The 27,651-nt window shown below is 47.2% G+C and overlaps 1 protein-coding gene across 4 annotated transcripts in view; it reads right to left on the bottom strand.

Moving 5' to 3' along the window:
- Positions 1–8,329: 8,329 nt before the first annotated feature.
- Positions 8,330–27,651, bottom strand: part of Tle4 (TLE family member 4, transcriptional corepressor) — a 143,115-nt gene continuing 123,793 nt past the window's right edge. For all 4 annotated transcript variants that reach the window (XM_042665572.1, XM_042665573.1, XM_042665574.1 and 1 more), the window contains 8 exons: positions 26,867–27,060; positions 26,356–26,432; positions 15,702–15,951; positions 14,100–14,347; positions 12,836–12,983; positions 12,342–12,492; positions 11,921–11,997; positions 8,330–10,070 (listed from right to left, as the gene is read on the bottom strand). In XM_042665572.1, coding sequence (XP_042521506.1) covers positions 9,963–10,070; positions 11,921–11,997; positions 12,342–12,492; positions 12,836–12,983; positions 14,100–14,347; positions 15,702–15,951; positions 26,356–26,432; positions 26,867–27,060 — 1,253 coding nt within the window. In that variant the 3' untranslated portion in view covers positions 8,330–9,962. The remainder of the gene's footprint in view (positions 10,071–11,920; positions 11,998–12,341; positions 12,493–12,835; positions 12,984–14,099; positions 14,348–15,701; positions 15,952–26,355; positions 26,433–26,866; positions 27,061–27,651) is intronic.

The following is a 27,651-nucleotide window of genomic DNA, read 5'->3' as shown; positions in this document are numbered from 1 at the left end:
TTAAGTTAGTCAAATAATAGTTCCAAGAACAAATATCTGCTGAAGATGCCCATCTTACCTAACAGCCTGAGAAGAGGACATGAGTCGGGGAAGAGTGAACATTTATTACTGCCTGCCGTGCCAGCCGCTGGCACACAGTTATCTCCAGAGAGCAGGTGAAATGAGCGAAAGGTCAGCATTCAATTCTGGACCTAAGTGCTACCTCAGCAGGCTGGTGATTTCAGGAAAGATTTTTCAGGGAGCACAGATGAATATGATTATAGGTTTTGCAAGATCCCTAAAAAGATGATCCTATTTAAAACCCTCGTAGCTCCCCAATTCTCCACAAGGGAGCCAATTATGCACTTGTCTAAATAGCTCTGCATCCTCCACCAGCCCTGGCAGCCCGTGCTTCGCGCAGGAAAGCAATTCAGAGAGTAACTGAATCGGTCCAAGTTCTGTGATGAGTTCTTAATTAAAGCTCTGCACTGTCATCTCTGATTTCCCGGAGTTTCTTCCTTCGTGCTGCTGAGAATCACTTTGCTTTAACCCAGGTGGAAACCTCCAGATCTCAGAGTCCCACCCCCGACCCCCTTCCCCTCCAAAGTGATCAGAGGGCCTTTGTGCATCCAGAAGAGGGACGCTCGGATTGTACGCCACCCAGGTCTCTTCTCTTGTAGCCCTTCAACTCTCTGAGCCGGACACCATTACCTCAGCGTAGTGTTCGCATGAATGTACATATAGTTTTAACCACTGTGGAGCAGCACCAGTAATCAAGGTGTCTGCCTCTCAAACTTGAAGATTATTGGGCATGTTGCAAAGTCGTCTTTTCAAAGAAAGAAGCCCTGAGTAAAACATATTGTATTATCAAAAGACCAATACCAAGTTTATTTGTATTTTAAAAGAGCAACTATATTTTGAAGTTTGGAAGAAAAGCAAAAAGAATTGGAACTTTACCCATCAAAAATGGTTTAAAGAATACCTAATGTTTTTCCATTTTTGTTTTGTGCCAGTCTTGGGGCTTGAACTCAGAGCCTGGGCACTGGCCCTGAGCGGCTTTAACTCAAGGAGAACATTCCACCACTCGAGCCACAGCTCTGCTTTCAGTGTGTGTGTGTGTGTGTGTGTGTGTGTGTATGTGTGTGATTGGAGATGAGAATCTCAGGGACTTCCCAGCCATGGGAGATCCTCTGATCTCAGCTTCCTGAGTTGCGAGGATTACAAGCGTGAGCCACTGCTGCCCAGCTTTGTTGCTGATGTTGATGCCACTATTAAAGTGTATGGCTTTTATCAGTGCCATGTGTCCATAGTCAGCTTTCAGTTACAGACTTTTGGTGGTAGTCACTAGCCAAAAAGCAAAGCATCACAGAGATAAGGACACGGTGTAGCAAAGCCCAGGCTTCATTTTTTTTTCCTTTTAAGAGCAAGTGTGGAAAAGTAATTGTCAGTAACTGATTCCAAGAGAGGCAGAGAGCGTATGGAAGCAAAATGTGAGAGTAAGTCAACATAAAAGAAGCAGAACCACCCAGGCCCGGCCTGGCCACTGCAAAGCCGGAGCTCCTACCAGTGCCGGCCCTGGTGCCGGTGCCAACAGCAGGCAGACGCAAAGGGCACAGGTGGGCATCAGACAGCACACTGTCATGTCATCTTTCAAGACCTAAGCTCTGCGATTTGGCTCCATGTCTGTGCAATAGGAACCATCTAATTACCCTGAAAAAAGCCCTTGTTTTTAATCCAAGATTTAAAAATGGAAAGAAAACTAGTAGATTTTTCACGATGCATTTGGGGGCAAAACTGGCCTTGACTGACACTTCATAATCATTCCACACTCTACTCATTCCACCCTCAGAATATTAATTAGCACGATCTCCTGGCACCAGTGGCTATGCTTATAATCTTGGCTACTCAAGAGACTGAGATCTGAAGATCAAAGTTTGAAGGCAGGAAAGTCAGAGAAATTCTTATCTCCAATTAATCAGCAAAAACCAGAAGTAGAGGTGTGGTTCAAGGGGGAGAATGCCATCTTTGAGTAAAAAAAAAAAAGATCAAGAACAGCATCAGACCCTGAGTTCAAGCCCCAGTACACACACACACACACACACACACACACACACACACACACACAAACACACAATCACACACAATCATTCTTGACTATGGGGTACAGTTGGATGGTATATAATGCCAGTGTGTGTGTGTGTGTGTGTGTGTGTGTGTGTGTGTGTGTATATGTACATACATATACATATATGTGTAGATATAAATATATACATATGTTATATATGAATCATGTTAAGACCCCATTCCGATCTGCATTCCTAAGTACTTGTCGATTGAAAATATATTTTGAGGAGCCATAGCGTCCTTTCATGACTCAGATTTGCAAGGAAAGCATTTAGAATTGTGACTGGCATCTATAAGAGATAAGTACATCTCATTAGTTCTGAAAATACAAATAAGAACCTAGAAGATACAGAGAATGCCATTTATTTCCACTTTCTGCCAGCAGAAAAATTTTGAATGTCTTTTGAGTGGAATGAAAGCACAGGACCATTCAACACAATTGGACTTTTTCTTGCCCAAAAGCTTAAGTTTTGGGGAGCTGGGGGTGGCTCCAGTGGTCGAGGGATGATCTGGAATACACAGGCCTTCCTTCAGTCCTTAATACCACACACACACACACACACACACACACACACACACACACACACACACACACACGCAAAGTGAAAAAAAAAAGTTTGTTTTGTTTTTTCAAGGTGTAAATGTCTGCTCTGTAGACAATTAGACCTGGGACTTACACCTGAAATGCATTAGGATAGAAAACATTCATCGCAAAACCAGCAAACATCTTTAAATTTCAAGTAAACCTCAAAAGGACTGAGCCACAGACAATTCCTCATCTATCGCTTCTACAGCTCTGTGGTCGGGGCTGAATGAACGAGGTTTGTAAGCCTAAGGACACGGAGCGTGAAGATCACAGGGCCTGTCTCTGGAGAAATATGCAGAATGCCGCAGAGAGGCAGCCGGGAAGGGCTGCGGGGTGGGCTGAGGACCAGCAGGGGTTGGCAGCCAAGCTGGCGACTCTGCTCAGCCCCAGGGCTGCATGGAAGGCCGGAGGCAGGTGTCTGCGGAGCCCAGCCAGGGCCACAGCCCCGCCTCTCCCTGGAGAGCCTAGCTGGCTTTCGGTGCTCACCCTACAATTCTCCCTGGGGCCGGTGAGCTCCGAGATGAAGACAGATGCTGCAAACCAGGGCCCGTGGACCAATGCCTTTTCCTCTGTCGGCCTTCTGGGTCTGGGGGTGCTCTCCTCCTCACTGAAACGTGGGTGCCTCAAATCCCACACAGAGAGGGGCTGTGTCTGGATTCCCTGACTTGGCCGTAAACCCTGAAATGCCATTTCATTAACTCATTGCCTACTTAGAGGAAAATGAGAGTAGCCATGAGAGTCTGATTGAGATTAAGAACAGGATGCAACTGGTGATGAACTCAGAAAGGCCGTCTTGTTTCCTTCACCCAGGGAGGCCTGGCAGGCTTCTTGGGGTGCGAAGGTAGCAGTGCTGCTTTTCTCTGCTTTTGGTTTATGGCATTACTTCCCAACGTGTCACCCCGCCGCCCCCAGGTTATTTAAGGGAGTATGTCTCTATGGAGCTGATGAGGTGTAGCCATGTTCACAAGAAATGCGCTCCCTCCCTGACGTATGTAACGGGAGCTCTCTACATCCCCCTGACAATTAAAGAAAAAAAAGAGGTGATCTGGACTGAAGGTCTTCAAATAGTGATCCGTGATTCTCAGAGAAACCTTCCTCTGCTTGTGTTCCAGGGACTCCCTCCCTTCCTTGGGGTGTTTCCAGCGAGGGGCTCTCCTGGTCCTTCCGCGTTCCTGGCCCACAAGGAGAAAGGGCACCATCCGGGCCTGGAGTTCTCAGGATCACACAGGCCGCGGTGTTTTTACCCTTGGCTTCATTCCTGCTGCAAACATCCCAGCCTCAGAGGAAGAATGATAAAAACAGCCCTCCGTTTCAACTCACACTTTGTGCCCCATGATACCAGACCCAGCCAAGGAGCCTAGACTTGCAGCAGCAGCAGCGGTATCCAGTAAGGACTGCAAGCAGGACTGCTGCAAGCAGGAGACCTCCGCGCCCGGCCAGCGGGGGTTGGCATTGACTCTACTGCACCAGTCCGTGACAGGGTCGCAGTGCACGGGGCATGGAGACACCTGGAGGCTTCCTTTGCTTTCCTTTTTCCTTGGGAGGCTGTGTGATGTTCCAAGTAGCCGGTCTGCCTGCTTGAACTCATTTCAGCCACATGGGAGGAGGCAGAGGCTGCCTTCCCTGGCTTTCCACCCCCATGCCAATCTGCCAAACGGCACTGCGCGTCAGGCAACCTGGGCTCCAGTCCGCCGGTGCCCCTGGGGGACAGGGATGCGGGTCATTCACTGCTCTCGTCCACGCCTTGGTGTTCTTCTCAGTAAACTCAGTATTCTGCCATCCACCTGTCTAACCCTGCTGCGAGAAGCAAACGGGCCCTCGGTGAAAACCCTGCTGTCCGTGGCTCTAGGAACCCAGGGCAACTGGCTGAGCGTCTCTCTAAGGTCCCAGCCCTGCGGGGGTCCCTGCTCGGAGGCAGTGTAGGAGGACCTCTGTCTGTGACCCGTGAGGTCTCCTCTCCTCCCTCCCCCCAATGAAAACCCAACAAAACAACAAAACCCAGAGACGGACACGCCTTCTGTAAGGGGAGGGCCGCTTCCACCTGCGCGTTAGGTTGCAGGCTCTGCAGGTCCTCTGCTAGAAGAGGACCTCTGTTGTGTCCAGGTCATCCAAAATGCCATTCCCGCATCCGCATGGAAGGGGACTCGAAAGGACTGCGCCAGGAGACACGGAGCCGGCGGAGGCCCCCGAGAAGCCGCCGCACGCAGAGTGCACTGTCGAAACCCTGCACGGTACCCAGACAGGAGCAGACGGCGGCAGACACCGGTGCATCGGAGGACTGTTGGTCATTCCTCAAGTCAGTGCCCGAAGCAGGCTCTCAGAACTGACTTCCGTGGGACAGCGCCGACTGCCAGTCAACGACATTGTCTCTAAAGGCTTGAGAGCAAGACCTGACGTGAAAGACGGAGTCGTGGAAGCAACAGCTGAAGGGAAAGCGAGCTCAGGGACAGGAAGGCCTGCGTCTGCACCGCAGCTCTCTCCACAATGGTACCCCGTCTCTGCCTGAGGGATTAGATGCTGGCTGCAGGATCAGAGCATTTGAAGGCTTTGAGATGGTTTGAAACTGGAGTTTCTAGATGCCCCAGGGTGGGAATCCTGAGCATGCACAGGTGTTGCAGGACTGAAACCAGCCTCCACACACTGCAATCCAGGAGCCGGATCTTCTGAAATCCTCCGACCAGAAAGTCACCTTGCAATGACAAAGTCAAGTGTGTAGCTAAGGAAATCCTGGGCATTGGCTGTTCTCCATTATCTGCTAGCCCACAGAAGGCCAGGACCTCTTGCTCTTCCTCAGCTTCCCCCCCGTGGGGGCTTGACCATTCAGCTAAGCCTCCAGTCCTGACCTTTTGCTGTTTAATTGGATTTGTCGGTGAGGGCTGGCTTTGAACTTCCATCCTCAGATCTCAGCTTCCTGAGCTTCTCAGACTGCAGGTGTGAGTCATGGCTCCAGGCTTGATCTCTTTCAGCTGGGGTCCCTTCTACCATCCTGACAGTTCTATCTAATTCTCTACGCCGCTGTCTCCTCCCATTGGAAATGAGTGTTTCCTGGCTCAGGGTAATTCCAATCTTTGCTCTTTCTCATACTCTTAAGACCATCCTTGGAGTGAAAACTATGTCCGAGAACTAAGTTCAAGTAATTAGCTTTTCCATTTTGGCATGAGACTGAACCCAGGACGTCACTTGCCATGCACAGGCTGCTCTCGTGGGGTGTTCTCCCAAGCCCAAGTAATTGCAGTGCAAACATGAAGACTTCTGTGCACGTCAACCATGCCTCAGGCTTCTGTACGGATATAAAAACTGCTTAACAAAACAGAGCCCCATTTATTTCAAAAGGTATTATCTACTCAAATAAATTTTTTTTAAAGAAAATCAAGTTCAAAAACCAACTTTTGGTTGTGTGTGCGTGTATATATATATATGTGTGTGGGGGGGTGTATATATATATATATATATGTATACATGAAGTGTATGTACTGTGTGTATATATCTGTGTATATATATATATGTATATATATATGAGGCGCGTGTACTGTGTGTATATGTATATATATATGAGGTGCGTGTACTGTGTGTATATATATATGGGGTGCGTGCACTGTGTATGTGTATATATATACACACACACACATATACACATATGAGGTGCGTGTACTGTGTATATATATGTATATATATGAGGTGCGTGTACTGTGTATATATATATGTATATATATATATGAGGTGCGTGTACTGTGTGTATATATATGAGGTGCGTGTACTGTGTGTGTGTATATATATATATATATATATATATATATGAGGTGTGTGTACTGTGTGTATATGTATATATATATGAGGTGCGTGTACTGTGTATATATATATGTATATATATATATGAGGTGCGTGTACTGTGTGTATATATATATGAGGTGCGTGTACTGTGTGTATATATATAGGGGGTATGTGTACTGTGTATGTGTATATATATACACACACACATATACACATGAGGTGCGTGTACTGAAGCTTGAACTCAGGGCCTCACTCTTGCTTGGCTTCTTTACTCAAGGCTGGCACTCTACTAACTAAGCTACACCTCCAGTTCCAGCTCTTGGATCATTTTTAAAAGAACTGTGGATTATCGTCATCTTCGACTCATCAGAAACACAAGAATAAAGACACTTTCCTTCGGGGCATCACAACAATGCCTACAATCACACTTTCTGTATTCCAGTCATGCTTACTCCAAAGATGTGTTATCCTTTTAAAAAGTCTTAGTAAAGGTACACACGAATTGGTGAAGGGATATCTCAAAAACGGAGAGAAGTGCGATTTCTATGTTCACTACCCGGCAAGCGGCTAGGCAGAGAGCCCACAGTGAGCACGCGCAGGCTGGGACGGGGTGGGGGCCCGCTGCGTGTCCCAGGGGCGGAAGGAAGAAAAGCTCTCAGGAGAGAGCCCCTGGGGACATCTGCTTTTCCTCTTGGCTCCCCACATCTTTGGAACCCACACAGGAAACTAGCTGTGGAAAACAAGCTGCGATCCTGGGCCCTCTGAGCAGGAGATGAAGCGCAACGCCATCTTCCTCACACCAACAGTGCCATGCCCTGAACCCGGCGCTCCACCTCTGCAGAGAACCGCCAGCCCTTGTCTCTGCTATACCCTGTCACGGCTCAGCGCTCCGCGCTTCAGCGGGGCACACAGGACTGCTGGTCCAAAGGAAGAGCACTGCTGGAGGGCTGCCCTGGTCAATTCTCTAAAAAGCCAGACTTTTGGGTCCCAGAACTTGAAATTCTTTGACGTTCCTCCTTGGCTGTATTTTAACAAACCCATTTGTTCCCCAGGGCGCGCTACACAGAAAGGCTGCCGACACGCACATGCAGGATGAACTCCGAAAGCAGGACTGGTCCGCCAGCACGCTGGGCAGCGAGTGACATCGTCCAGCAATCTGTGCAGTCCAGTAGAAGGGCCGCGAGCAGAGCATCTGGAATGGAGGCCGTGTTGCTGATGAACTGGATTTCTAATTTTAGTTTTCACAATTACGTTGGGACAGCCACTAACGACTAGACTGAACAGTACAGCCCCCAAAGAGGAAGGTTCTGAGAGTGGTCTGGCAACTTTTCCATACATAACCTATTTTCCCTGCTGGTGGTAGTGAGGTTTCAAAGTCAAGGCTACTTGAAGCCATGTCCCCAGCCCTTTATGCTTTGCTTTTTGAATAATTGCTCACATTTTTGCCTGAAGAGTGATCCTTTTACCTATGTAGATCCTTCTACCTCGTAGCTGGTATGACAAGTGTACACTGGCACACCCAGCTTGCTTGGCCGAGACAAAGTCTGCCTAACCTTTTACCAGGATTCGTCTCAAACCACAGTCTCCCTGATTTTGGGCTCCCAATTACCAAGGGGCGGAACAGCAGTTTATAAATAAAGAGATGCTTCATAAATATCGGAGAACAACCTGATGATATTTAGAAATCTTATCCTTTCTAGCTTACCTCATGTGAAAATAGAGACAAGCAAAATTCACAATATAAAACCCAAGCTGCTTAACAACAACCTACCATAAATGTAACTAGTAATTTTTAATATAGAAGAGCAGCATAGCCAAAGGTAATAAACTAAAGCCAATAAAAACAAAGAATTAGAAAAATAAGCATACTAGAAGTTATTTGTGTTTAATGCTTAAAAGTCTGAATGCACAAACAATCTACTGTTATAGAAGCACTGGTGGTCAATACAATGCATTAGAACTATGTACAATGCACAGTTTAGTATCAAAATCTTTCTACACTGTAGAGTTTTACGAAACTGTTAATGACATCAAACACTAAGCACTTAAGACACCATTTTGTTTTCTGCTACCACATTAGGAACGCCAATGGACACGCCCACTTCAACTTGCAGCAGCCACCCATGTCTAGTATGAAATTAAGTCATTTTCTACTTACACAATAAAGTTTATCTACACGGTTCTTTTGATGTTCATCCATAGCAGCAAAGGCACTGTACATCAGCAGATCCACAGACTTAAAAAGATTTTTTTTAAAGCATTCAAACAAAACATAATAATAAAAAAAAAAGGAGTCACATATTATAGTTTAACAGCAACAACAACAACATAAAAGAAAACACAATGTCTCTGGCACAATGGCACAGCCTGCGTCCATTTCAGGGACATCCAACTACAACATGGAAAGAACCGGAGGTAAGAAAGCCAGTCCTCATCCCGGGAGAGTCACGCTCCGCTCTTTTGTATCTTTCAGAGGGAGGCCTCTGCAGGCCCTCCCCTGCAGTCCTTGTTTTGTGCAAGGCTTGACTTGCTCAGCGGCGGGAGTCCTTTCCCTATTGGTGCAGCTCCCCAAGAGCATGCCACAAAATAGCCCATAATTCCTCAGAACAAAACTGCCCCAAGATACACAACTCCCTCTGCAAAATAACGTGGCAAAAATAACCAGAAGGGATTAAGTTCTCTCTTTGAGGCCCAATTTAATTTGTTCATCTGTCTATAATACAATAAAAAAAAGGGAATTAAAAACATATTACAGACACTTGTCAACAGGTCAAAAAATAAAAAGAGGAAAAAAAGAAGCATCCAATTCCTTTTATCGAGTATAATCTAAAGCTAGAGATCTATTTGTTAAAGTTGTCCAAAACAGACTCGAATGAGTATGTCTTGGCTGGTCAAGTTGAAATTGTTCAGCCAAATTTTGGAACGACTTCAGAAGAAGTGGAAACCCAAAACAGAAACCGAAACAAAATCCTAATAACAACACAGCAACATATTGCTTCCATGTGTAATTATACATTTCACTTCTCTATACAGTCAATAGTCTACATTTAGCGACTATTTTAAATCAGCTATGTTAAGCCTTCCTTTCCCCTCCTTTGGCAAAAAAAGGGGGGGGAGGGGTATCAAATACAATGCACCTTCATCATCAATGCAGGAGCAGACAGCTTTATTTAGTCAGTCATTGTTAGAAAGCCTTCTTTAAACAAAATAAATATATTACAGATATAATACATAATTAAAGATTCCATTCACTGTTAAGTATGCTTATTCCATGTTCTTCCAAGTAGATAGCTGAAGATTTGGTATCACAGGTTCTTAATGAGTATTCACAATTCAATAGCAAGGAGGGAACGGGTTAAAGAGAAGGATTAATCTCCACAACTGCAATGAATACTTGGAAATCCTTGGTTTTAGATGCGGGGGTGGGGGTGGGGTGGTTTCAACAAAAAAGGATGACAGAGCAAAGTGCTACAAGGAGTCCAGTTTGCATGAAGATTTGTCCTTAATAAATAACTTCATAGACCGTGGCCTTCTTGTCCCCGGAGCCGGTGACGATGTATTTGTCATCCACAGAGATGTCGCAGCTAAGCACCGACGAGGATTCTTTGGACTGGAAGGAGACATGACAAACGCAGGTGAGATAGAGAAAACAAGGCGGCCAGTGCTGAGACGCAGGACTGGAGGAGCTGGGCAGCGGGGACGGCGGGGCCCTTCTCACCCGGCAGCGCCGCACCAAGGGACCAAGGCGCAAGGCGGAAGGCGCGCTGGCCCTGGGGACGCCAGCCGGTGGCAGGAGCACCCGTGGGCCGCTGAGTCTAGGCTGGGCTTCGAGGCCTGTCTATTCTCGAGGGCAGAGTAGGATGTCGGGCTGCGGGAACCTCAGCGTGGGAAGGCTTGGTCTAGGAGTGCTGCGCTAAGTACACACATCACTCATCACTGCCCTGTCTGAGCCTGGGCGGCCAGGAATGGTCGCTGGCCTTCCTCCACCCCGCAGGGCGTCACAAGCGAGCAAGGAGAGGAATCCAGGGGAAGCAGCTTTCAAAGCACGACAGAGGTGTTCTGTTGTGGTTGTTCTGGGATACAGAATGTGAAAATACTCCAAGAGTATCAGCGTCACACAAATGTGCAGGCAGGGGGGTGAAGGAGTCGGAAAGAAATGTATCATTCCTGAGTGATTTGCACAGTACTCAACTACAAAAGATTTGAGTTTTATCTGAACTGTATCCATTAAATCAAAACAAAAACAAAAACAAAACTTCACAACAATAACAAAAACCCTGCAGGACTTACACCAGGACTCTGAAAAATAATTATAAAAATTTAAAAATCAATGTATGACATGCACTGGCTAATCCATTTCCAAACTTCCTTTAAAAACTGAAACTCAGAATAATTTGAATTTGTAATCCACTCTATGATGAGCTGTGCTCACTATAAAGACACACTCACACATTTTCACTTTCACTTGTTTAAACAATGATGGTGGTCTGAGTGCCTGGAGGGCATGTCTACAGTCATAGCTGCTTAGGAGCCGGTTGGGATGTGGAGAATCAATGTTCTAAGCCAGTCCGGGCAGAAAAGTCCATGAGATGCCAAATTAACCAGCAAGATGCCAGGCTGGCAGCACAGCTCAGGTGGTAGAGCACCAGATGAGCACTCAAGCCAAGGGAGCTTGAGGCCTTGAACTCTAACTCCATGACTGGATTTCAACAGCTGGAAAAGGCTGTGGTTCATAGCAGGAAAAACGCTGTATGAAACTGTAAGTGTCATGGGACCAACCAGCTATTTTTGTCCTAGTGACTACTCTTCAGTTATTTTCACAGTCTACAGAAATGTATTTGGATTTTACTCCATCTATTCTATGAGGGCATAATGACACTTGGTTAAGGAAAGTGGCAAGTGTGCTACCTTATCCCTAAAGATAGCTCACCAGATAGTAACATTGGAAATAAAGGAGATTGAACAAAGATTTCGCTTGCCTATAAAATGCTCACGAAAGTCATAGTGGAGATGAGCTTTTGTGTGTGTGTGTGTGTGCACGCACGTGGTGATTACCACACTCTTTGATAAATAACTTTCACAAAAAGTAGACAAAAATTTCATTGGGTCAATAGGAAGGAAAAGTCTCTCAATCAATCGGTAAGCAACAACTGCTCTGTAACAGTCTTCTTTGGAAAAAAGACAAAACTACCCAAGAACAGTTACTAGTACTAAGTATTTACGTGAAGTGCTTGACGATCATCATAACATACAGCTTCCCGCAGGACCCCCAGCCTCCGCTGAGCAGGCAGAGCCGGGGACCTGGGACAGGAGGCTGTGCTGCCGCCGCCCCCCCCCCCCCCCGGATGGGCACCGGCCCAGCCCCCTTCCAGCACACCCCAGGGCACTGCTCATCTGAGCCGGGCACAGAGACACCGTGGCTGGCACACAGCACGGGCACACGAAGCAAGCAGGTGTTACCTGGAATATACTGGCCCCGTAAGGTGTCCTCCACGCGTTCAGAAGGTTGTCCTTTCCCGTGCTCACAAACCACTTGCCTAGGAAGAGAGTTTTATGTAGAGACACGGTGATAATGTTGTGTTACTTCGTGAGACGCATGGAGTGACGTTATAGAACACCAGATCACTCAATCCACCAACAAGAGCATCTGTCCTGTCAGAAGCCCATCCTTCTGGGTTAATGAATCGCCTGTATTTGGGATCAGGTTAGAGCAGACTGACGCCAGAGCTTGTGTGAGGCAAGCAGGATTTAGGAGGCACTACGGTTCCGAAGAGGAGGAATGTGTTAATGAGCTAAAGAACCCAGCTCGCAGGAATCATCAGGAGGGGACAGAAGGAAGGACTGTGGGTTGACAGAAGATGAACAAAAGGGGCTTGCTCACCACAGTGGGCGAACTTGAGCGACAGCACGCAGCTCTCGTGAAGATGCAGCTGGTATTTGTCGGGCTTGGTGACGTGCAGCACCTCCACATTGCTGTTCTCCATCCCCACCGCAAGCCACTCTCCAGTCGGGCAGTAGCCCAGGGAAAAGATCTAGGATTCAAACAGGTGATGGTGGCTACAGTGGACGGATTTTCTTTTTCACCAGGAGGTCTAGTCTCCTTGGGGGTTCTACTCAGAATCTGAACTGTACGGGAAACCCAAGACAAATGGGTGAGCCCCAAAGGGATCCAGTCAGAAGCCCCCTTTCTCACTACACCTCCACTGAGCACCGACTCCTGAGGGTAGCTAACTAGGAGTCTGCAAGCCAGAGGACTGTGGCTGGAGGCAAGCCTGCCCGACGAAAGTCCCCTGGATTCAAAGACCCTGATTCAAAGCCCAGAATTACAACCACGCCAGGCCCGAAACTGCTCACATGGAAGGCACACAGCCATACCTGGGAGGTGAAGTCGTGCTGCTGCAGCTGCCGGCCCTCGCGCAGGTCCCAGGACCGGACCGTGTTGTCCAAACCCCCCGTCCAGAGCTTGGTGCCATCGTTGGAAATGTCAATGCAGCTGGCGCCATCTGTGTGGCCCTGAAATTGCCTGAAACACAGGGAGAATCTTCAAGAGCTAGTTTTTAGTGGAGGTCAATTTGTATGTCCTTGGCAGCTGGTGTTACAGATTTCATGTTGGTTTATGTTCTCTAATTACTCAAAATAATGACCAAATGTATGTATTCTGTGGGTGGGGCTGCAGGGCGATAGGACAGGCCAGCCTCTCAAGAAAGGCACGTGGATGGACACTCCGTGTGATCTGCGGATCCGGAAACTGTGTCTGGTAAGATGTACCTAGGGCATCGAGGGAAGGCGGTCAAGTGGCTACTTCAATAAATGCTACCCACAGCAAACACACTGACAAAAACGTGTGTCTGGAACCCAGGACAGAGCTTGGCTCTTCAAAAATAAGATGTGGAGCACAAAGACCTCTTCTCTTTAGACATGCTCATCTTGCCTGGCAGGGTTGATTACAAACCTGCTTATCTTTCAGCTGACCATACTTCTTTCTTGCTGATCTCTTGCCAATCTCGTAAGTGTGGGTAGCAGGGACTGTTTGGATGGTTTTACCTCCCAACGCTGAACCTACTCAATATCATTTCTAAAGAAGCATCACGGTTATGCCTCAGTGTTCTTACATATTAGACCTGAGACAGTGTGGACCACTGCTGAGGGAGCAGCCCAAGCAGGGCCGGGACCACTGGTAAATGCTACATAAACACAGATTTGGTAAGAGTGACTTCTCAGATACACAAGCTAGCTGCCTAAGATAGAACCGTGCAGAATGAGGCTCTCAATGAGTCTCTATGGACAGTAACGGCTCGGCAGCAAGCACACATGTAACTTCTAGATGTCTAATGAGCTCCTAGGGTCATGCCAAACTGGCCTCCTTTTTAATAATGTGAATTGATGACGTTCTTGTGTGCTAGGAATAAAAGGAAAACAATCCTCTTCATTTTATGAAGTATAAATAGTGTGGAAAACAGATTTTTACATTAGTAATTCATTGGCAGCATCCTACAATGGATCTGTTCTTCACGGCTTTTAGTAAGATAAATTGTATTCCGTCAAGTTAGAAACACACGTTCCCACACAGCGAGCGCACGGTCACCCGACATGGAAAGATCAGCATCTCACAGTCTGGAGCCCGGCTCTGCTGACCTACCTCACCAGCGTCTGGTTGTGCAGGTCCCACACGGCGATGTTGCCGTCGCTGCAGCAGGAGAAGCAGACCTTGGAGTCGGGGCTGATGGCCAGGGCGTAGCAGGCGGGGGCCGAAGACGTCAGCTCTGCCTTGATGCGTGGGGTTGGAGCCGCCAAGTCCCAGATGGACAGGGTGCTGGCTTCCCCGCCCACAATGAGCGTCCGGCCGTCCGGGAGCAATCTGCAGGACCGGATGTAGTTATCCCTGTTCTGTAGAGACAAAACCATCAAGGGATTACTCATGGGGAAAGAAAAACAGCATTAACACGAGAGCAGAAATCCATAAAAGTATTGTGTTCCCTCCCGGTTTAATGAGCCATTTATACTTATGACAATGACAAAGTAGATTAATGCTAGAAAATTACATGAAATTAAGGAAGTACTTAAACTCGATGTTCAAAATTTGGCACTGAGATATTTAATCTTAATTAGTATCAGAATGGAATAATCTAGACTCACTCGCAATACCACCCAATCAACCAAATGCTTGTGTCATCTGCACAAATGGATCTACAAGCGGGCTAAGGCAGGGGCTCACATCACGGGTCTCTGGTTCATTCTGCTGCAGCACAAGGGTCCTATTACTATAGTCAAAGAGGTGGTCAGGGTTCAAGACATCTGGCAGTCTGCTCCTTTTTTTGTGCCCAGCTCTAATACAGGATTCCAAGGCATCATGGAGTTCAGGGAAGCGGTATTAACTAGAAGGAAGACTCAATCTGTACTATACAGTGACAGGAAAAAGTAAAACAAAACCTCTGCTCTGCTCATGAGGCCATCTTGAGTTGGGCACCCATGTCTCATGCCTGTTATTCCCAGCGATTCAGGAAGCTGAGATGTGAGGATCATGACTCAAAACCAGCCTAGACAGGAAAGTCTATGAGCCAATTACCTCCAATCAACCACACACACATAAATAAGTAAATAAACCAAACCAAACCAAACCAAACAGCAACAAAAAACTGGAAGTGGAGCTGTGGTTCAAGTGGTAGAGCTAGCCTTTAGCAAAAAAAGCTCAGGGAACAGCTTCTAGAACTTGAGTTCATCAAACCCAAGGACAGGTACCAAGAAAACATGAGGGTGGGGGGGGGGAATACCTCATCTACATTTAATTGTTAAAGGCAGCAGCAGCAGCAGCAACTCTCGTGGTGCATACAAACGATGAAAACTAGGCTAAAATTCCTAGGAAACTCAAGGACAAATGCCAGTAGATCAGCTTAAGGGGGTTTCTAATATCTGGTACAGTGAAGTATTTAGTACTCTCTGCATGAGACTTGTAGATTCACTTGCATAGAAACCATGTGCAAACTCTTAGTTTTCAAAACCTTTCAGAGACAAACAATTGTTTTTGCCTTTTGCTTCTGGAGACAGAGTTGTACACCATCACAGGTGCATGTGCCACACAGAAAGAACTGGACTGTTCTGGCTTCAAGGAACCAAAAGAAGACCCGCCCCGAGAGGAAGCCCAGCTTCCCCCTTGGGATCACTCTTGTAGCCCAGCGCACACTGTGGCAGGGCACACACCATTCTTTCCTGTTTCCTGAGACAGTCACGCACGCTCGCTCACCAGACAGTCCAGCTGGGACACGGGGCTCTTGTTGCCAGGGTGGCTGATGTCCCAGACCTTGACGCAGCCCTTGCCGCCCGTGTACACGTGCCTCGTGGGGTTACTGATGGTCACGGCGCACACCACCTCCCCGTGGTTGAGCGTGTTGATCTGCCGGGCGTGCCGTGGGATTCCGGGTCCGATGAGGGCGTCGGGGGGGAAGGGGACAGGCTGCATCTGGCCTTCTGCACTGACGTGGAAGGAGTACGCTCTAAGACAGGGAGGAGAGAGAGAGGAGGACAAGAGGAAAGATGTTACTGTTTAACGTATGGGATGAGAACGAAAGCCCTCTCCGTACCCAAATTCACCTAGCAGAGCCGGAGACGCCACTGCTAGATCCATAATCAGATCTCATGTCGACTGTGGCACGCGCAGTTACCTTCCAGAACCTTCCCCAGTTCTAATTTCTAAAAGGGAAATAAGGTACCCATACCTCACAGTGAACTAAAAGAAGGTAACCAGTGGCAAGTGGAGTAGTTACTCGTTAAAGAGCGTGCTATAATTTGTGTGATTCTGAGGCCTATGACCAGGTTTTGCCTATATGTATTGATTTATCCCAATCAAGTACTTACTAATGCACATCAGAGTAAGCTAAAATTATGAAGCTCTTAAGAAGTACAGGGTTTTTGAAATGAGAAATGACAAGAAAACACAACCATTAAAGACCAGCTTTAATAGCTTGCATAGACCCAAGGAGAACAAACCCAAATGGAGTGAGATGCCAGCCTCAAAGGCCCGCGCGTGCACCCACGGCAGCTCCATCTCCAGTTCACACACGTGTGCACCCACGGCAGCTCTACCATCTCCAGTTCACACACGCGTGCACCCACGGCAGCTCTACCATCTCCAGTTCACACACGTGTGCACCCACGGCAGCTCTACCAACTCCAGTTCACACACGCGTGCACCCACGGCAGCTCTACCATCTCCAGTTCACACACGCGTGCACCCACGGCAGCTCTACCATCTCCAGTTCACACACGTGTGCACCCACGGCAGCTCTACCAACTCCAGTTCACACACGCGTGCACCCACGGCAGCTCTACCATCTCCAGTTCACACACGCGTGCACCCACGGCAGCTCCATCTATCTCCAGTTCACACACGCGTGCACCCACGGCAGCTCCATCTATCTCCAGTTCACACACGCGTGCACCCACGGCAGCTCTACCATCTCCAGTTCACACGCGTGCACCCACGGCAGCTCTACCATCTCCAGTTCACACACGCGTGCACCCACAGCAGCTCTACCATCTCCAGTTCACACACGCGTGCACCCACGGCAGCTCTACCATCTCCAGTTCACACACGCGTGCACCCACGGCAGCTCTACCATCTCCAGTTCACACGCGTGTGCACCCACGGCAGCTCCATCTATCTCCACACATGCGTGCACCCACGGCAGCTCTACCATCTCCGGTTCACACACGTGTGCACCCACGGCAGCGCTACCATCTCCGGTTCACACACGCGTGCACCCACGGCAGCTCCATCTATCTCCAGTTCACACGTGTGCCCTACAGCAGCTCTACCATCTCCAGTTCACACCGAGGTGAACGAAGCACTGGGTTCTGAACTGCAGGTGAGGTACGGCACAGTCAGCAGCACCTACTATCTCTTGGGCTATGGCGCATTTTGGAAATTATGTCACATAATTTCCCAGGGAAAGCAAGTGCGGGTGCACCAGGCTAGGAGACTGGATTAAACCACGGGGGACTTTAGCATCCAATTACAGCATTTCATGGTTCCTTACTGCCAAAATCTACAGGCATGTCATGTCTTTAAAAGTTAGTGCATTACCGAGGGCGGATTCCTCAACAACCTGAATCTTTCTGGCAAGATGAAGTTTGCCTGCGGCTGTGGAAGATGCGAGTGCCAGACAGTAGAAGGGTTTTACTTTCTCTGAAGGAAGCAGTGTCAGAATTGCTGAGGAAGAAGGGGATTGGAAGCTAGGAAGACAGCGGATATAAAGTACTTCCTGGGTCAAATTAACAGGACTTGCAGACACGCTGATACATGACCTGAGAAGGAAGAACCCTCTGGAGCACAGAACCTAGGAACTCCGTTGACCACAAAAACAACTGAAGGTGGCGGGAAAGCAAATGCAAGGGCTCACGCGGGAGGTCTGGATTTGGTTTTCTTAAGCTGGAGGGCAAATGAAAATCCAAGCAGCTGTAAATTCAGGAGCAAGAAAAGGTCAGCGATACCAAGGTATGGTCGCATTCAAGAAGTGAGAGCTGAAGCTGAGGCGACCAAAAACCAAACAATCCATCCAACCAACAAACGTGGAGCAGCTCATGTTCCTTTAAAAGCATCTGGAGAGTGAGGACGGACAGAGACAAGAGGAAAGGGGAAGCCGGTCAAATCAGACAGCAGTTCACTGGGCGGACCCTTACCTACACATATTTTTGGAGTCCCTTCCTGTACTGAGCACTACGCCAAGGAATGGGCAAGGAAGAGGGCACACACCCTCTGCTCCAGCTTGAGGCCACGTTCACTGGAGAGATGCATGTGCACACGACCAAAGCTGCCAGTCAGCGCTATGAAGACCCAGGGTGCCTGGGGATGGGGGGGGGGGAGGGGAGGAGGGGGAGGGGGAGAGGGAAGGGGGGGAGGAGGAGGAGGAGGAGGAGGAGGAACACGGCACATGTGAAGGCATGTTCACTAAGTACTTCGCTAATATTTATTATGGGCCTTGTACGGGCCAGGTACCTGGGTAGGTCTGGGGAATCCTAGAAGCTACATCTTAGAAGGGAAAACAGGTAAAGAAGATAGATAAGTAAACTTAAACAGCAGGCAGTTCCCCTCTTCCTGTCTCTTAGCTCACAGAGTAAGGGCACGGAGCTGGAAGAATCGGCTCTCTGCGGAGGCAGCGAGGCGTGTGAACCAAGCTGGGCGGGAGCGACGCAGACCTTGCAGGGGTGCGCGAGGCAGAACAAGCAGCAGATGCAAAGGTCTTGGGGTAGAGGTGGGTAGGAAGGCCTGAGTGCAGGCGAGGACCACCCAGGCACAGCACGGGAGAGAGGGAAAGGCACATTAAGGAGGATTCTAATGAACCGAAAAGATTCATCTAAGTAGAACGGGAAACCACTTGAAATTAACTGCGTTGATGTGCTCACAGCACCTCTGGTGGTGGGAAGAGCACGGAGGAGGGTGAGCAGTCAGGGCGCTGCCGCCCAGGTCTCCTTGGTGAGTCCATCTGCTTGGGTAACCTGTAGGGCAGATGCTCACTAGAGATGAGATGGTTCAAGAAACAGGATGAAATCATGGGTTGATTCAGCTGGGTCCCTCAATCAGCCAGACTGACAATGGCTCCAAATAGAGGAAGAAGCTAAGCCTGTGGAAAGTCCTTAATAAATGAGCAGGCAACTCCCTAACAAGCTGGAAGAGGGGCCATTCAAACAGCACCTATTTGCAAAAAAGCAGTTTTTAGGGTGTGTGTGTGTGTGTGTGTGAAATAGTGAAGAGGGTGGTGTGTGTGTGTGTGTATGTGTGTGTGTGTATAACAGTGAAGAGGGTGGTGTGTGTGTGAAATAGTGAAGAGGGGTGTGTGTGTATAAAATAGTGAAGAGGGTGGTATGTGTGTGTGTGTATGTGTGTGTATAAAATAGTGAAGAGGGTTTGTGTGTGTATAAAATAGTGAAGAGGGTGGTGTGTGCATGTGTGTGTGTATAAAATAGTGAAGAGGGTGGTGTGTGTATGTGTGTGTATAAAATAGTGAAGAGGGTGGTGTGTGTGTGTGTATAAAATAGTGAAGAGGGTGGTGTGTGTGTGTGTGTGTGTATAAAATAGTGAAGAGGGTATGTGTATGTATATAAAATAGTGAAGAGGGTGGTGTGTGTATGTGTGTGTGTGTGTATAAAATAGTGAAGAGAGTGGCATGTGTGTGTGTATAACATAGTGAGGAGGGTGGCATGTGTGTGTGTGTGTGTGTGTGTGTGTGTGTGTGTGTGTGTGTGTGTGTGTGTGTGTGTGGTATTTTCAGCCATTTCTACCACATGCCTCGTGTATGGGGAGAAAAATGAGGTGGTCCTTCCTGGAGCGGGTGAGTGAGCCAGGGTTCCGCTCAGGTAAGTGGGAGAAGGTGGAAAGGCAATAATGTCTGAGAAGCAAGGCTGAGATTCTGAGAAATGATGACCCAGAAAAAGGCTAATTGATTTAGCAATTAGGAAGGTCATGAAGACTAAATCTTGAAGGAAGGGAAGGAAGGTTATTCCAAGTTCAGATGGTGTCACACATTCTTAATGGTGCTTTCCTTTGGCCGACACAGCTTTCTCTCCTGTAGAATCACGAACTGGGTTTTAAAAGCCTTGAGAATTTAAATAGTTGAGAACCCAGACCTGCACTTTCTTCCAAGGTCACCCACGGGGTCGTTTGCAGCTTAACCACTCAGTAAGCACCCAGTACATGGCTGGCACTTCCTCTGAGAGGATTCAAATGAACCTCACGAGCCTAATTAATTGCCTGAAGGACGTATGTAACGTGGCTCTCTTGTTTGCCATCTGTGTACACACAGTATTTAGGGTTGGAGAAACTAAAGCTCACGCAGTACTATACTAACCCCTCAGCAAGCTCTTTCTCGGGGAAAAGGGTGATAGGTTTTGAACCCATGGCCCCCTGTGTTTACTCAGCCATACTTCTAACCGTGCTTTTGACTGGTTATTTTGGAAATGGAGTTTAGGGTAACTTTTTCTATCCAGGTTGGCCTTGAAATTCAGTCTTCCAGATCTCATCCTCCTCAACAGCAAGAATTAGAGGTGTGGGCTATAGGTGCCGCCTCAATAAACCCTTTAATATACAACCAGACTCTGAGAAGAGTATTTCTAAGTATTCAGTGAAGCCAGGCTCCGAAGACCATTCTCTACATAGTTCAATTGAGTGCAACCTATACTGTGACATAAATGTTATGCTAAGTAGAACATTAGGCAACACAACAACTTGGCTACATATGACTTATAATCTAGGAATGATGATTAGAAAAGTGTAGAACTGCGGCCTATAATACATGGTGGTACTGGGGTTTGAACTCGGGGCCTTGCACTTGCTAGTCAAGTGCTTCCCTTGAGCTCCATACCTCCGGTGCACTGTACATTCAGATAAGCGGCCCAGGGCTGGCTTTGGGATCCTATCTCGGGCCTCTCAGATAGCTGGGATGCCTGCCACTCACCAAAATGCCTGACTTGTTCTTGTGAAAGGGAGGGTCTCGCTCATTTTGTCTGGTTGGCTTTGAACTATGATCTTCCTGATGTCTGCCTTTCAAGTAGCTGGGGATTATGGGCCCCAATAGGAAGTATAATTCTGAGGTGGTTTATTAAGAAAGATAACATTTCTGTCTCGTGGGAGATATATGAGACTAGGGATGGGTTTTAAAGAATGAAAGAATTTCACACAGGAGAAAGACAAAACATTCATAGAGAATAAGGGCTCCATAAGGATGGCGTAGAATGATCGGGAAGATTCCTGGATTGGTTTTAATCCAGAAATTCATCTGTTCAACACAAAGTGGAGAAGCTGGCCAGAACCACAGTCCAAAACAGAGGAGCAGGTGTATTAGCTTAGACCATAACGCTATAAAAGGGGCAGTCAGAATGCTGGCGTGAGACCTGCACAGGCAGATTCACGAGGCGGCTTTGGGCAGCAAGAGAAGGAGTGATAATACTGGAGGCAAAGCCATTCCAAAAACAAGTAAATACGTTCAGTAGCAAGGAGTAGGGAAAGTTCTACAGGTTAGATCTTGATGGGCCCCAAAGGCCCAGGAGTTGAGGGTTTGGGATTCATCTTCTGCAGCTACTTAGAGGTGGCAGAATCTGTAGGAAGCTGGACTGAGAAAAATAAGGTCACTGAAGAGGTCATGTGGAAGAGAACACCTGAGCACTTCCTATCGTTCTCACTGTCTTCCCGTGGCCGGGCAGTGAGCGGGTCCCGGTGCAGGCTCCCGTTACCATCGACGGCTTTGCCCCTGACTCAACAGCAGAGGAGGGCAGCACAGAATGCCGTTTTTGAACCTGAGAGCCCAAATAAACCTCTCCACCTTGTAAGTTCTTCATCTCGGGCCCTGTGCCACAGGGATGGAAGGCTGGTGAGCTTGTGGCAGTCAGAAGGAATAAGAAACAAATAGACTAATTACCTAGCGCAGAGTGCTGAGCAGCCTGTGAAATAAGCACGCGTGATGGTGACTGACTAGCAGCAGCCACAGATATACACTTCCGTAGGCCTGGAGAGATGCGAGAAGGGAGCCAACACGGAATCAGAAGTGAAAATGACTTGTCCAAAAAGAAAGGAGAGTAAATTGGTTAAGACCCAGTGTGTGACAGTGTGTTGATTATAATGAATATAAACTATAAAAAATACAGAGATGCCTGGTGGACATGGCCACCCCAAATTAGCAACTGGGCTAGAAGCAGATGGTAACAGGAGGACTAACAAGTAGTGATCTACATTCCTCTCCCAGAAGACAGCAATGTGTGTGTGTGTGTGTGTGTGTGTGCAAGCACACACAGGCATGCGGCAAGTGACGCTACAACGACACAGTGGCTAGGAGCCAGAAGTGAAAAGAGCAGAAGACAGCTGAGAAAAAATACGAATTTGGACTTTCTAACAGAACTGTATTTCAAAGTATCTAGGCACTGCAGTTTACACCTTTAAACATTTAATGATCTGTAAGTAGCTGTACAAAGGAGTTGCCATTTATAATTCATACTTTTACAAACGGGCATTCAAGTGGTTATTTTGGGGGGAGGGTCGTATGAGGAAACATACTGAAAGAAAAGTCTTTGGACTTCTCACCTCTGGCTCATGTCTCCTCTTTAAAGCTGCAATTCCCTTAGGTTGTATTCATCTCCTTGTGACTTGGCCACATCTTCAAGTTCTCAGTCTCTCACAAAATAGCACTAATCCTTACATTCACATTTATAGATCTGAATTCATGAAGTAAATAGAAAATGAGGCTCTATGTAGCACATGAGCCACCAGAGCAGTCGCACAGGATTTTATTATCTATCAAGGAATTACTCCATAAAAGCAAACCATTTCCAAAGCTGTGACTGGAAACCCATAAAGCCAAGGTCTTTTGTTTTCCTGCATGTGCGCGTCATATTCCATAAAACAATTAGTCCCATCACTTTAATCAAATGGATACATCCTAAGCCCTATTTACACTCGTCTTAAATTTAAGTAGCAGATGAGTGTAAAAATCCATTTCTGGCATATACTGAAGTTAAATTATAGTCATTCCAATCGCCTGAACAGACAAGAGGACCAAAAGTAAATGATCAAATAAATGCTACTTTATGAGTGCAGAATACATACGTAATCATAACTTTGATAATATCCTGCAATTCATTTTGTAAAAATAATTAAAACAGAGACAAAATTTTTATGTCTTTCTAAGGAAAGGTAGGTAGTTACTTGGAGAGTGTGTGCAGTCGGGGTGATTTAGTACATCTAATGTTCTAACCTCACAAGTACTTTACAAGGCTTTCTGTTGGAAAAAAAAAACATAAGGCAAAGTTTCATAATTCCATGTTTTATGATCTGGAGAGCCAACATAATCATTATATTCATTTTTGCTATGAAAATCTATAGTAAGTGCACATGTTATCTCTGCCAGGTGCCAGTGAACCATGTCTATAATCCTAGCTACTCAGGAGGCTGAGATTGGAGAATCTTGGTTGGGGCCAGCTTGGGCATACAAATAGACTCTTACTGTTGATTAACCAGCCAAATGGTTAGAGCTGAAAGTATGGCTCAACTGTGAGAGCAACAACTATGAGCAAAACTTAAGCCAAGTGAGAGTTCAAAGCCCTGCATTCAAGTCCCAGTACCAAACACACACACACACACACACACACACACACACACACACACACACACACACACACACACACACACACACACACACACCCCACAAAAGAATAAGAATTGAGTTATGCTGACGCTGTGGCATAAAGACATACTGATAACAGAAGAGAGGTGCAAATACCAAATCTGATCTTCATTACTCTACTCCCTGCCACAAACCATTCCTTCCACTACATAAGCACCTTAAAAATACGTGGGGCAAAGCTGACCAGGAAATGATGCCCTAAGCAACTCAACAACTACTATATACATAAATAACATGGCAGTAAATACAGCAATATTATCAGGATTCATCCTCCATCCTCCTTGTGCAGAAGGTATCATATGATAGAGGTGAACCAAACAAAACTCACAAAGTGAACACAGTAAACTGTGGGTGATGTCATTATTCTTAGTGGTCAACATGCAAAAATCACAAAGCAGCCCTGACTCTACCATAATCCTGACTCTATTTTCTGTCAACTGGTCAACCACATCATAGGCCTGTTGGTTTTCCTGGTATAGTCATTTTCCAAAGGATCAGGTATTCGCACTTCTAGGAACAAATATTCTCAGTAAGCTTTCAATCCATCAACTCTCCCAAATGTATCTTTAAAACTTTATAGGCCAAGAGTTGAGCTTTACAAAGGAGGAACGCCTAACTGAAAGGTCAGAAGCAGCCCGAGTCAGACCAACTATGATTTTATGGTAGTTCAGTGGGTCAGCCTCTAAATCCAGACTGCCTCTGCTTTGGATCCACCTGACACACGCATCCTCCTTACTGCCTCAAAGCAGCAGCAACCCTGAGAAGAAGCCCCCTTCTAATGGCTACACTCCAGTTCAGGTGCAACTGCCGGTGACCCGCAGAGACAGGCACGCCCCCTCCGGGAAGCCCCTGTGGCTCCCCCAGCTCATCCATCTGCTCCTACGGATTTTAGGTATTTGAATTGTTATTTGATGAGCCCCATGACCTTGTTACTTAGTCACTGTTTGAAATAGATCAAACTTTCACCTCCAAATACATCAGGGTTCTTGGTCAACAAAACTTGTCAGTCAGTCAACAACTATTTGCAAAACACACACAGGTACACAGCATTTTATGGTAATTGATATTTATACCTTCAACTCTCAAGGAACTCAAAGTCTAATTTGCCTTGTTTCCCTTATTAGTCAGTCAAATATTTACTGAGCAAGTTGTCTATGGAGCTGGCATTGTTTGCTGCAGTGGGGAAGTTTAGAGACCTGAAGTTAGGCAGTGAGCCACAGAGACTGGGAGGGAGAAAGAAAGAAGATTCACAGCAAATGCTCTCATAGGCAAGCCTCTAGGGAAGTCCTCGGGGAAGAGGACGTATGGTGCTACTGAGATTCAAGTCTGGACAGCACTGGAGTCTGGAGAGGCAGCAGGCAGAGGGGCGAGGACAGTCTACACGGCATGTTTCCCAGGAGAGGGAAAATCAGCTGGAACTTTAAACGAAGAACTGGTAGAACTTTAGAGTACTCTCCTGCTATCTGGGAAGATGGAGCCAACTTAGAAAGCTCTGAGCTTGAGGAGCGATAAAAAGGTGTATTTACACGGAAATGAAGAGAGATGCTGGGAGATTAGAATACACCAGAGAAGGCTGCAAGGCAAGTGTGCTGTGTTTGTTTGGTCTCCTACAACTCAAGTGGGCTACGCATTAACTTCTAAGTGTCCAGTCCCAGAACAAGAACGAGAAATTCTAGAAATAAACTGAAATAAAAATCCAGATTGATTTTTTTTGGTAGTTTTGAGGCTTGGCTTGGCACATCCAGGTTTGCATATAATAACCAGACATTTTTTTTTTCCTGGTCCTAGGTGCTGAGGTCCTTTTGGTCAAGGCTAGCGCTCTACCACTTGAGCCACAGTGCCACTTCCAGTTTTTACTGTGATTAACTGGAGGTAGGAGTCTCAGGGACTTTCCTACTCTGGCTGGCTTTGAACTGCTATCCTTAGAACCCAGCATCCTCAGTAGGTAGGATTACAGGAGCAGGCTTAATCCTACTTTTAGAATAACAAATCGCCTTAAAATGGGCAATAGTCATGTCATGGTGAAGCCTCCCTGCTGGGGCTGCTTGGCTACTTTCATTTCCTTCTTCAACCCGAAGGATTAGTTATTTTTACTCTAGAGGTGACGTTCAGAGGGGTTACAGTTTGGTAAGTCAGGTGAGCGCATTTCTTTTTGAATAGTGTCATCCCCTCCCTCATTTCCTCCCAGTTTTTTCCCTCCCAACTCCTCTCCCCCAAAATCGTATAGTTCATTTCCAACGTAGTGTCTAGAGAGTCCCACTGCTGAGTTAGCTCATCCCCTCTGTCCCACTGTTCTCTTTGTATCATATCAATCTTGTGCCTTTCAATATGAAGGGGTTTTGGTTTTTTTTTTGGGGTCCGGTTGTGGGGCCTGAACTCTGGGCCTGGGTGCTGTCCCTCAGCTCTTCAGCTCAAGGCTAGCACCCTACCACTTGAGCCACAGCACCACTTCTGGCTTTTTTTTTTCTACTTATGTGGTGCTGAGGAATAGAACCCAGGGCCTCATGCATGCAAGGCAAGTGCTCTACCACTGAGCCACCTTCCCAGCCCTCAATATGAAGGTTTTAAACTGAACACGCAAAACCCAACCTATTGCCTCTTTTCTCGTGCTAGAGAAATTAAAAATACGTTGCAAGTAAGAAAGTAAACTAGTAACCCGACGCTAACTGTGCTCACATTCTAAAAGGCGAGCAGGGAGTGAGGAGGGCGTGGCAGTCACGAGGTACTCACGGTTTTCCTCCAGGAATGCCGGTCAGGTTTGGCGGTATCGCTGGCACACGCATATGGTGGTGTGGATCAAATCCCACCTAGAATGTTTCCCAAACAAGACAACATACACAAGCACAATTATATCCACTTGTTTTATCTTAGTTTCTTTTCTAAAACCTGGGGCAATCTTTTGAAATTACATGTTTAAAGAGCAGCTGCATTTATTGATAAAGCAACAGAGATCTAAGACTCCCATATGCAGGGATGGAACTCAGATCAAACAAACATACTAAGTGAAGCACCTAACAGAAGCACAGAACTAATTATATTCACTATTCTAGGCAATCTAGTTCTGTAGGTTTAAAATGTCAAAAATAATATTAATTTTAAAAGATACAAGCCAAAGAAACTTTCTACCTTCCAAACAACAAAAACCCCTAGACATAATCATAGGCAGCGTAATTTACGAATACACTCTCCTACGTCTATGAAAACCTCCAGTGCGAAGTGCATTCAGAGCCACTGAGCGTACCACGGGGGAGCGTCCATAGGCGGCGGCTGCGGCGGCAGCGGCGGCAGCCGCGCTCATCTGCGGGGAGATGTTGTGCAGCCCTGCGTAGGCAGCTCCCGGGCTGGTCAGCTCCCCATTCATCCCAGCATGAGGAACAATCCCAAACGGGGTGGGGTACGGACAGGGCACGGCCATTGGAGTCCTTAAGCTGGACGCTGCAGGACACAGTGGAAGGGGGAGGAAAAACCAAGAGTACATGAAGTAGTCCTGAAGACGCCTTTTAATATGTTTTAAAAAATGACAGCCTGCCCGGTGCTGGTGGGTCATGCCTGTAACCTCAGGAGGCGGAGATGGATGGATCACAGTTCAAAGCCAACCCAGGCAAAAAAAGTGGGAGAGTGCTAGCCTTGAGCACAAAGAGGCTCAGAGACAGTGCCCAAGCTCTGAGTTCAAGCCACAGGACTGGTAGGGGAACCACCCCCCCCCCCCCCCGCCCAAACCCCCGCCCGGTGCTGGTGGGTCATGCCTGTAACCTCAGGAGGCGGAGATGGATGGATCACAGTTCAAAGCCAACCCAGGCAAAAAAAGTGGGAGAGTGCTAGCCTTGAGCACAAAGAGGCTCAGAGACAGTGCCCAAGCTCTGAGTTCAAGCCACAGGACTGGTAGGGGAACCCCCCCCCCCCCCCCGCCCAAACCAACCTATAGTACAACTGAATGAATTTTAACCTCAACAGTCATTCAAGTCTTCAGAGGATTCATTCATTCCTCTTCTTTTTTTGTGTCAGCCTTAGGGCTTGAACTTAGGC

The sequence above is a fragment of the Dipodomys spectabilis genome, unplaced genomic scaffold (genome assembly GCF_019054845.1).
Source record: "Dipodomys spectabilis isolate Male_0828 unplaced genomic scaffold, ASM1905484v1 ptg000335l, whole genome shotgun sequence".
In the NCBI taxonomy this organism is placed as follows: domain Eukaryota; kingdom Metazoa; phylum Chordata; class Mammalia; order Rodentia; family Heteromyidae; genus Dipodomys; species Dipodomys spectabilis.
The sequence above is the reverse complement of the archived record's forward strand: the minus strand, read 5'-3'. Positions and strand labels throughout refer to the sequence as shown.